The sequence below is a fragment of the Passer montanus genome, unplaced genomic scaffold, assembly GCF_014805655.1.
Source record: "Passer montanus isolate IOZ18808 unplaced genomic scaffold, ASM1480565v1 scaffold183, whole genome shotgun sequence".
Taxonomy (NCBI): Eukaryota; Metazoa; Chordata; class Aves; order Passeriformes; family Passeridae; genus Passer; species Passer montanus.
This window is the reverse complement of record NW_024365715.1, coordinates 370446-380910: the sequence shown is the minus strand read 5'-3', so window position 1 is coordinate 380910 and position 10465 is coordinate 370446. Positions and strand designations below refer to the sequence as shown.

Sequence of the window (10465 nt, the reverse complement as noted above, 5' to 3'; positions counted from 1 at the left end):
ATGGGAAGCGGCGGGAGGGGGGGGGGGAAGGGAGCGCGCCCGCCCTGAGGGGACGCGGCGGAGGAGGAAAGGGGGGGGTTCGGTTTTCCCGCCGCTTCCCCCGGTTTTCCCGCCACCGCCTCCCGCCCAGCACCATCTCCGGACGCGGCGGCGCTCGGAGCAGCCCCGGGGCCGCCATCAATGCCGCCATCAGTGCCCGCGGAGCTCCACGCGGGCCGGCGGGGCCCGGGCCCGCGGCGCAGCGCTCACCTGGGGCCGCCATGTTGGGACGAGGCAGAGAAGGCAAAGGACCCGGATGGCGGCGTCACGTGACCACGAGCGTCGCGCCCTGTCAGGGGGCGGGGCACAGCGCGGGGGCGTGGTCTGGGCCGGGGGCGGGGCCTGGGGCCTGATGGTTCTGAGAGGGAGGGGCCGGAGGGAGCGGGACCCCCGGGACCCCGGCACTGACACCCCCGGGACCCCCAGCACTGACACCCCCGGGACCCCCAGCACTGACACCCCCGGGACCCCCAGCACTGACACCCCCGGGACCCCCAGCACTGACACCCCCGGGACCCCCAGCACTGACACCCCCGGGACCCCCAGCACTGACACCCCCGGGACCCCCAGCACTGACACCCCCGGGACCCCCAGCACTGACACCCCCGGGACCCCCAGCACTGACACCCCCGGGACCCCCAGCACTGACACCCCCGGGACCCCCAGCACTGACACCCCCGGGACCCCCAGCACTGACACCCCCGGGACCCCCAGCACTGACACCCCCGGGACCCCCAGCACTGACACCCCCGGGACCCCCAGCACTGACACCCCCGGGACCCCCAGCACTGACACCCCCGGGACCCCCAGCACTGACACCCCCGGGACCCCCAGCACTGACACCCCCGGGACCCCCAGCACTGACACCCCCGGGACCCCCAGCACTGACACCCCCGGGACCCCCAGCACTGACACCCCCGGGACCCCCAGCACTGACACCCCCGGGACCCCCAGCACTGACACCCCCGGGACCCCCAGCACTGACACCCCCGGGACCCCCAGCACTGACACCCCCGGGACCCCCAGCACTGACACCCCCGGGACCCCCAGCACTGACACCCCCGGGACCCCCAGCACTGACACCCCCGGGACCCCCAGCACTGACACCCCCGGGACCCCCAGCACTGACACCCCCGGGACCCCCAGCACTGACACCCCCGGGACCCCCAGCACTGACACCCCCGGGACCCCCAGCACTGACACCCCCGGGACCCCCAGCACTGACACCCCCGGGACCCCCAGCACTGACACCCCCGGGACCCCCAGCACTGACACCCCCGGGACCCCCAGCACTGACACCCCCGGGACCCCCAGCACTGACACCCCCGGGACCCCCAGCACTGACACCCCCGGGACCCCCAGCACTGACACCCCCGGGACCCCCAGCACTGACACCCCCGGGACCCCCAGCACTGACACCCCCGGGACCCCCAGCACTGACACCCCCGGGACCCCCAGCACTGACACCCCCGGGACCCCCAGCACTGACACCCCCGGGACCCCCAGCACTGACACCCCCGGGACCCCCAGCACTGACACCCCCGGGACCCCCAGCACTGACACCCCCGGGACCCCCAGCACTGACACCCCCGGGACCCCCAGCACTGACACCCCCGGGACCCTCGGCACTGACACCCCCCGGAACTGACACCCCCGGGCACCGGCCGACACCGACAGCCCCCGGAGCCCAAGGCACCACCCGGGCTGCTCGGAACTGCCGGACACCGACACCTCCGGGCGGTGACACCCCGGACACCGAGACGCGCCAGCACCGTCACTCCCGGAGCCCAGCGCACTGGGACCCCTGGCACTGCCACCCCCGGGATTCCCGGTCAGTGGGAGCCCCGACACAAGGAGCACCGCATGCGGGCTCCCCCACACACCGACAGCCCCAGGCACCGCGATCCCCCGGACAGCCCCCCGAGAGCCCCGATGCCGGCACCCCCGTGCACGTCACCCTCTGGGCACCAACACCCCCGGTCTAGTGACACCCCAGGGACTCCCGGACACAGCGACCCCCGGGCACTGACACTCCCAGACATCTGCGCCGGGATCCCCGGGCACCGGCCCCTCCGGGCACCGGCGCCCGAGGAACTCCCGACACCCGGACTCCCGGGCACGACGATGCCGCGACCCCCTAGCACCGCACCGGGACCCCTGGGCACCGCATCGCGACCCCCGAGCACCGCACCGCGACCCCCGAGCACCGCACCGGGACTCCCCAGCACCGCACCGGGACCCCCGAGCAAACACTGCACCGGGATGCCCCAGCACTGCACCGCGACCCCGGAGCACTGCAGCTGGACCCCCGAGCACGGCACGGCGACCCCCGAGCATCGCACTGGGACCCCCGGGTACCGCACGGGAACCCCCGCTCCCGCGACCCCCGTGTCCCCCTGGGAGCGGTTCAGGGCAGGACGGCACCCGGAGCTCGGGGCTGATCCCGGGGCCGGCAGGGACAGGGACGTTTTGGGGTCCTCCTGGCTGGGTCAGGAAGGTCGATGCCCCCAGGGACCCCGACATGAGCGGGGGACGAAAGGGGCGTCCCGGGGGAGCATGGGTGACCGGGGGTCGTTGTCGGGATGGTGACAAGGAGGGGGTACAGGAATCCATCCCTCCCCTGACAGCTCCCCACACCCCGTGCCTCAGTTTCCTCCCGGTCTCAGCCCCGTGTCCCCACCCCGCTGTCCCCCCAGAAACACACACCACACATCCCATCTCCCATTCATGGGAATCACCACTTTATTCGGATCTGGAGGGGCTCGGGGACACCCCGGGTTTTGGGGCCTGGGTGTCCCCCGTGACCCCCTCAGTACGTGCGGACCTTCACCTCCCTGGTCTCGGTGACCACGCGCTGGGTGGTCCCTGTCCCTGCCGTGGTGGCCGTGGTCTCCTTGTCCAGAGCATCCCTCAGGCTGTGGGGAGGGGGCGTTAGGGGTGGGGGCACCCAGGGGTCCCCTCCCCATGCCGGTAGTGTCCCCCCCATCAGTGTCACTCAGCAGGTGATGGAGATGGCATGTCCAGTGGGATGGGCTGGAGTGTCCCAACACCCTGGAGACTGTCCCCTCTGGGTGCCACCACTGTCCCCTGGCTGTTCCCAAAATATTGTAACTGCTGGGACCTGGACACTTGGACACCTGGGGTTCATCCCCTCTGACGTCACCATTGTCCCCGTCCCCAGGCCATCCTGAAGGACAGAGCTGGGATATGTGATCTCCTGGGATCATCCCCCCTGGATGTCACCGCTGTCCCCTGGCTGTCCCAAAAATCTTGTAATTGGTGGGACCTGGACACCTCATCACAGGGGTGTCATCACAGGGGTCTCATCTGCCCTGGGTGTCCCCTCCCCATGCCAGGGACAGCACCTGGACACTCAATTCCTGGAATTATCCCTTCCCATCCCCTTCCAAGCCCATATCCCCCCCTCCTCTGTCTCCATTTCCCCCTCACCTCAACTTCCATCCCACCTGAACCCCCCTGTACCTGGATTTCCCTCTCACTTGAACTCCTCCCCTCAAATTTTGCCCCCCTCCCCGAGCCCTTGTACCTGAACTCACCCCCCAAACTTCCTCACCTGAGCTCTCTGTGCTCACCATCCCCAAAACCTGAACTTCCCCCTCTCACCTGAGCCCCTGTACCTGAATGCCCGCCCCACATTCTCCCCCTGTACCTGAACTCCCCCCCGATTTGAACTCCCAGCCCCTGTACCTGGCTTCCTTCCCCTTCTCACCCGAACTACACCCCCAGATTCCCCCCTCACCTGAACTCTAACACCCCGTACGTGGATTCCTTCCCTCTCCACCAAACTCCCTCCTGAACCCTCTCATACCTGACCTTCCCTCTCACCTGAACCCCCCTAAACTCCTCCCGTTCACCTGAACCTCCCTGGACCTGAACTCCCCCCCAAGCTTCCTCACTCACCTGAACTCACCCCCCTCCCTGTAGCTGAACTTCCGTCTCACCTGAACTTCCCCCCGGCACTATCTGAATTCCTTCCCCCCCACCTGAACCTCCCGGTACCTGATCCCCTCCCCAGTCCCCCCCTGCCAACCTGAAGCCGTCGCCGCCCTCCAGCAGCTGCCGGTATGTCGCGATCTCGGCCTCGAGCCGGTCCTTGAGGCCGAGCAGCTCCCGGTGCTGCTCGTTCTGCCGCTGGAGCTGCGCCCGCACCTCCCGCAGCTCTGCCTCGGCCGCGCTCACCTGGAGCTGCACCTGCGCCAGGTGAGCCCCGGCCCGCGCCTCGGCCTCGGCCAGCGCCGCCTCCAGACCCGCGTTCTGCCGGGATCCGGGGGATTAGGGGGGTTTGGGGCAGTCAGCACCCCGAAAATTGGGGTTGAAAGGGTTCATCCCAAACTTCAGCCTCTGCCAGCACTGCCTCCAGACCCACATTCTGGAGGGATTGTGGGGTTTAGGGGGTTTTGGGCGGGTTCACTTTGATCTGAGTCTCAGCCTTGACCATGGCAACCTCTAAATCCGTGTTCTGGGGTGCTTGTGGGGGAATTAGGGGGTTTGGGGGGAGCCAGTAACCCGAAATGGGAGGTTTGGAGGATCTGCACCAAGAGGAGTGGGGGAGCAGTCACCTTGGGCTCAGCCAGTGACTCCAGACCTGCATTCTGGGGAATGTAGGGGTTTTGCAGGAGTTCACCCCAAAAACTGGGGGTTCACTCAGAGCTTTGGTCAATGCAGACCCCAAACCTGTGTTCTGGGGGGATCAGGGGAGGACTGGGGAGTCTTGTGGGGGTTCACCCTGCCCCGAGCCTCAGCCTCAGGCAGCGCCATGTCCAGCCCCAAGTTCTGGGGGATTTGGAGGGTTTAGGGGGTGAGGGGTCAGGACCTCAAAAATGGCCTTTGTGGGGCTAGAGTTGGGGGTTGGGGGTTGGAAGGGTTTTGGGGCTCTGGGGGCAGGGATTAAGGGGAGCTAGGTTTTTTTTTTGGGGGGAGTTGGGGGTGTGAGGCTGTGGATTGAGGAATTTGGGGGGGGGGGGGTTTTTTTGGGGGAGTTTGGGGAATTTTGGGATACCTGGTTGTGCAGGGCCTCAAGGTCAATCTCGAGGGTTTGCAGTGAGCGACGCAGGGCCCCGACAGTGCCTCGTGCCACGTCCAGGTCCTTTGTGCTCTGCGTCACCTCCAGGGTGGTCTCCGTGATCTGGGAGGGAAAGGAGGGGTCTAGGGGAGCCTGGGGACAACCTTGGGGTCTGGGGGACAGCAGCCTCGGTCCCACCCACCATGGGCACCCCAAGTCCTGGAGGGGATGCGGGGGAGAGAGACCATCTCAAGAAGAACCAGACTCAGGCATGGGACCCTAATGGGGGTCCCACATTGTGGGGTGTGCCCTAGAGGGGCTCCAAACTTGGACCCCCTTGGACAGAGGCCATCCCAAAAGTGTCCCCAAGGTTGGACCAGGAACCTCCTGGAGCAGTTCACCCCAGGACTCCCCCTGAAAACATCCCCAGTGTCCACCCAGGACCCCCTGGGTCTGCCACACCTCTTCCCCCTGGCTTTGTGGGGCTTCTTTGGGGACCTTCCATGCCAGCCTGGGGACACTCCCCAAAAGGAGTTTCCCCTTTTTTGGGACCCTCCTGGTGATCCCAGACTGGGGATACCCCTATGGACCATCACTGGGGATCCTCGGGTGTGGATTGGTGGGGATTTGGGGTCTCCAACTCCCACCCTTCTGCTTCTCCAGGTCCTTCAGAGTCATTGTCCTGGATCCACACTCCCCCAGGATCATTTTGGAGCTGGCTTTGGGTGGGATTTGAGGTTTTTTAGGGTTGCCTACCTGCTGCCCCCACTGCTTCTCCAGGTCCTCCAGATTTTTCTGGGCTAGGGCGTCGTACTGAGCCCGCAGCTCCCCCAGGACCTTCCCTAAATCCTGCGACCGCGGTGCGTCCACCTCCACCGTCAGCGCCGACTGCGAGACCTGCGCCCGCAGCTCCTGCACTTCCTGGAGGCAGGATGGGTCAGTTTGGGGTCCCACAGCCCCTCCCGAGCCCCCCAAGCCCTCTGGACCCACCTGGTCATGGTCCTTGCGCAGCAGGATCAGCTCCTCGCGCAGGGCCTCGATGTCCCCCTCGAGCTGCAGCCGCGTCATGTTGGTGTCGTCCAGGACCTTGCGCAGCCCGGCGATGTCGCTGTCCACCGACTGCCGGATGGCCAGCTCTGCCTCGAACCTGGACACGCCGCAGGAACGGGGTCAGAGCTGGGACACGGAGCCCAGCCAGCCTTGTGCCCGTTCATAACGTTGTCCTTGTCCTTGGCCCTGTTTCTGTCCCCTGTATCCTTGTCCCCCACCCCCATCGGCAGCCCCATTTCCATCCCCAGCCCAACACAGCCTTTTCCTCATCCTCGTTCAATCCCCATCACCCTCAGCCCTGTTTCCATCCCCAACACATCCTTCTCCCCATCGCTGTCCCATCATCCTCATCTTCATTCCCATTTCCATCCCCATCACAACACTTTCTCCATCCCATTCCCATCATTCTCATCCTGTCTCATATCCATCCTCATTCTCATTCTCAACCCCATCCTCATCCTCACTTCCATCTCTGTTTCCCTTCCCATTTTCATCCTCATCTCCATTTTCAATTCCATCCCATCTCCTTGTCCCACCCTCACCTCATTTCCATCTCCAGCCCCACCTGACCTCACCCCATTGCTGTCTCCATCCATGTTCTTATCCCTGTCTCATCTCCTCTGCCACCTCCACTCATCCTGTCTTTGTACCTGTTCCCATCCTCATTCTCATCCTTCTCTTTGTCTTCACCTCATTTTCATCCCCTGTTCCTGTCCCCATTCCTTCTCATCCTATTCCTTATCCTCATCTCCAGTTCTGTCCCATTCCTGTCTCCATCCATGTTCCCATTCCTGTCCCATCCCAACTCTCACCTACAGCTGTCCCTGTCCCTGTCCCCATCCAGTTTCCCACTCCTGCTTCCATCTTCAACCTTGTCCTCATCCTGATTCCCATCCTTAGCCCATCCCTGTCCCTGTCCACATCCGGTCCCCATTCCTACTCCTATTTCCACCCTTGTCCTTGTGCACATCCCTGTCCCATCTCCAGCCCCATCCTCATCTGTCTCCACCCCATTCCCATCCCTGCACCCCTCTCCTTCCCACCCATCCCCATTCAGTCTCCCATCCCATCCTCATCCTCACTCCCATTGCCCCTGTTCTCCCCCTAGTCCCCATCTCCATCCATTTCCACCCAATTCCCATTCCCACTACTTTTTCCATGCTGGTCTCCACCCCATCTCCCTCACCATCCTTATCCTCATTCCCATCCCCACTGTTTCCATCCTCGTCCCTGTCCTCATCCCCATCTCGTCTCCATCCCCATCCTCATTCCCATTCACACCCCTATCCTCACCCTCTTCCTCACTCCATCTTCATCCTCATTCCTACTCAATCCCACCCCTACTCCCATCTCCATTCCCACCTTGTTTCCAGCTCCATTTCCAACTCTATCCCCATTCCCACCCCATCTCCACCCTCTTTTCCATCATATTCCCACCCCCATTCCCACTCCATCCTCATTCCCATGCCATCTCTGCCATATTCCCACCCCCATCATTCCCAGTATTCCCATTATTCCCAGTATTCCCAGTATCCTGCCCTCACTTGACCCGGAAGTCATCGGCCGCCAGCCGCGCGTTGTCGATCTGCAGCACGGTCCGTGCGTTCTCCACCGTGCTCTCCAGGATCTGGGATGGGGACACGAGGACACCCGTGCACACAGGGGACACACGGACATGGGGGCACACGGGAACACGCGCAGATACGGGGACATGTGGGGACAGATGGACACACGGACACGGGAGGACACAGGGATATGGGGCTCATGGGGGGGGCATGGGGAGACACGGATATGGGGACACACATGGACACAGGGATGCACGGATGGGGGACAAGTGGAGGGACACACGGACATGAGGGGACACGGGTGGACACACACAGACACGGAGACGCACGGACACAGGTGAACACATGGATATGGGGGGACAGGTGAGTGGGACACGTGGACACGCAGACACAGGGACACGCACAGGGACGCAGGGACACAGGGACACGTGTCACCGTCACCGTGGCAGGGTGGCTTCCCCGGCCCCCCTTCCCTGCAGGGCCTCGCCCCGGAAAAGCTGCGATAACCCAGGGTGGGGGCGGGGCGGGGGCCTGGGTGTCGGGGAGGGGGGGGAGGGGTGCCGGTCACCTTGAGGAGGCTCCAGGAGGGGCTTTGGGGGACTGGGGGGGGCTAATTTACCCAAAAATCGGGGTAAGAATGGAGGGGGGGCTCCTTCCATACTGCCCCACCGCGGTGGCCTTGGTCACGTCCCTTCGCTCCCCCCGCGGGGAGGAAAACCCCCCCGCGCCCCCCACCCACGGGGACTTACAGACCTCCCCCAAGCCCCCCACACCCCCCCAGGGACCTGCAGACCTCCCAGAGACACAAAGTTCAGCTCTTTCCCTCTCCCTCCCCCGTTAATGTTTAACCCCGACCCCCCCGCGCCCCCACCTTGTCCCGTAGCTCCTCTATCAGCTCCCATTGGGGGCTCCAGTCGTGGGCGCTGGGTCCCTTTCGGGCCATAAACTCCCGGATTTGGGTCTCCAGGCGCCGGTTCTCCCGCTCCAGGCTCCGCACCTGCTCCAGGTACGTGGCCAGGCGGTCGTTGAGGTCCTGCATCGCCTCCTTCTCGTTGGCCACGGCCCCGGAGCCCCCCAGGAAGACGCTGCTCCCCAGGCCGGCCCCATAACCGGCCCCAAAACCGGCCCCAAAGGCCCCCCCGGCGCTGCTCAGGGTGCGGCTGACGGAGATGCGGGACCCCGCGCCCCCCGCCCCCGCGTACACGCTGGCGGCGCTGCCCAGGGGGGCGAAGCGGCGGCCGGGGACGATCCCGGGGGTCCCGAGGGTCCCGATCCCGCCGGAGCGGACGGAGCTGGAATAGACGGTGCGGCGGGAGAAGCTCATGGGGACGGTGCCACGACGGCGGGAGCCCGAGAGTCGCACGGACGGACGGACGCACGGATGGAATTCCGGGCGGGAATTCTGGCCGGGTTTTATAGCCGGGAGCGGCCCCGCGGCACCTCCCCACGGCCTCGCTCCGGGAAGGTGCGGCTGGAGCCGGCCCAGGGCTTTGTTCCTGCGGGGATCGGCCCCAAAACTTGAGAAGAGGGGTGTGAGGGAAAAGAATCAGCCCCAAAACTCGTGAGATGTGAAGCAGAGGTTTGGGAGTCTGACCCAGAACTGGGGAATGCAGGGCAGGGGAAAGGGAATCAACCCCAAAACTTGTGGGGTGTGGGGTGGGTGAAAAGGGGTATGACCCAGAACTGTGGGGTGGGGGGCAGAGGGAATGGAATCAGCCCCAGAACTGGTAGGGTGAGGGTTGGAGGGATGGGTGTCTGACCCAGAACTTGTGGTGTGTGTTCAGAAGGGTAGGATCGACCCCAGAACTGTGGGGTGGGGGACAAAGGAACAGGAGTCAGCCCCAGAACTGTGGGATGTGGGGCAGGGTCAGCCCCACACATTTTCGTGTCCCCATAGCCAGCCCCACGTCACCCTACTGACCTCTGCACTGCTGCATCCCCTGCCTGACCTGAGACCCCCCTGTTTTACCCTATTCCTGCCCCATTTTGCTCTGTTTTCCCCATTTTGCCCTGTTCATATCTCATTTGCTCATTTTTGCCCACTTTTGTGCCATCCCTGCCTTGCTTTTTCTCATTTTGGTCCCATTTTTACCCATTTCTCATTTTCCCCATTCCCCCCATTCCTGCCTCTTTTTGCTTCATTTTACTCCATTTATGCAAAATCTTCCCATTTTCCTGTTTTGCCCCATTTTGTTGTCTTACCCCATTCCTGTCCCATTTCACTCATTCTTGCCCTATTTTGTCATTTTATCCCATTCTTGTCCCACTTTAACCCTTTTTGCCTGATCTTGCCCTGTTTTATCCCATTCATGTCCCATTTATCCCTTTTTGCCCAATTTTGCCCATCTCTGTCCATTTTTGCTGGTTTCCCCCCATATTTTTTTTTGCCATTTCTGCCCATTTTCCCCATTTCTTCCCCTTTTCCTCCCATTTCCCTTTCCCCCACGTTTTTCTCTGCTTTGCCCCATTCCTTCCCCTTCCATTCCCTTCGTTTTGCCCCATTCCTGCCCAATTTTCCCCATTTTCCCCCACTTATGCCAAATTTTATCCTGTTCTGCCCCATCACCCCCCCTTTTCCCCCCTTTTTCTCCATTTTCCCCGCGGGGTCCCCGAAGTGCCGGACCCGAGGGTCCCGGGGGGTCCCGCCCGGGGTTCAGCGGCCTCGTCCCTCTTTGGGGACCCCTGGGACCCCCTGAAGGGCGCGGGGGGAGGGGCGGGGGTGTCGGGGCTGCTCCCACCCCGGACCTTATCAGGAACATTCCGAGCGTTCCCGGTGGGTGACGTGTCC

The 10465-nt window shown here is 63.9% G+C and overlaps 3 protein-coding genes across 5 annotated transcripts in view; 1 reads left to right on the top strand and 2 right to left on the bottom strand.

Moving 5' to 3' along the window:
* The window catches only part of EIF4B (eukaryotic translation initiation factor 4B), an 11327-nt gene extending 10978 nt beyond the window's left edge, over positions 1–349 (bottom strand). For both annotated transcript variants that reach the window (XM_039705745.1, XM_039705746.1), the window contains exon 1: positions 250–349. In XM_039705745.1, the coding sequence (XP_039561679.1) occupies positions 250–262 (13 nt within the window). In that variant the 5' untranslated portion in view covers positions 263–349. The remainder of the gene's footprint in view (positions 1–249) is intronic.
* A 2409-nt stretch (positions 350–2758) lies between these two features.
* KRT18 (keratin 18) lies at positions 2759–9136 on the bottom strand. Its single transcript, XM_039705743.1, has 7 exons — positions 8549–9136; positions 7657–7739; positions 6053–6209; positions 5819–5983; positions 5060–5185; positions 4091–4314; positions 2759–2954 (listed from the first exon to the last, which is right to left on the bottom strand). Exons 1-7 carry the CDS (start codon positions 8999–9001, stop codon positions 2849–2851), a joined length of 1314 nt encoding a protein of 437 aa, XP_039561677.1. The 5' UTR covers positions 9002–9136; the 3' UTR covers positions 2759–2848.
* KRT8 (keratin 8) overlaps positions 9018–10465 on the top strand; it is an 11796-nt gene continuing 10348 nt past the window's right edge. The window contains exon 1 of one of the 2 annotated variants that reach the window (XM_039705742.1): positions 9018–9142. In XM_039705742.1, coding sequence (XP_039561676.1) covers positions 9059–9142 — 84 coding nt within the window. In that variant the 5' untranslated portion in view covers positions 9018–9058. Of the gene's footprint in view, positions 9257–10465 lie in introns of both variants that reach the window. The other variant, XM_039705741.1, reaches the window with a different exon arrangement.

Coding starts and splice junctions, on each gene's coding strand:
- KRT18 (XM_039705743.1), bottom strand. CDS start 9,001: ATGAGCTTCTCCCGCCGCACCGTCTATTCCAGCTCCGTCCGCTCCGGC. Junction 5,984..6,052: donor TGCGCAAGGACCATGACCAG/GTGGGTCCAGAG, acceptor TCCTGCCTCCAG/GAAGTGCAGGAGCTGCGGGC. Junction 4,315..5,059: donor TTGAGGCCCTGCACAACCAG/GTATCCCAAAAT, acceptor GGATCCCGGCAG/AACGCGGGTCTGGAGGCGGC.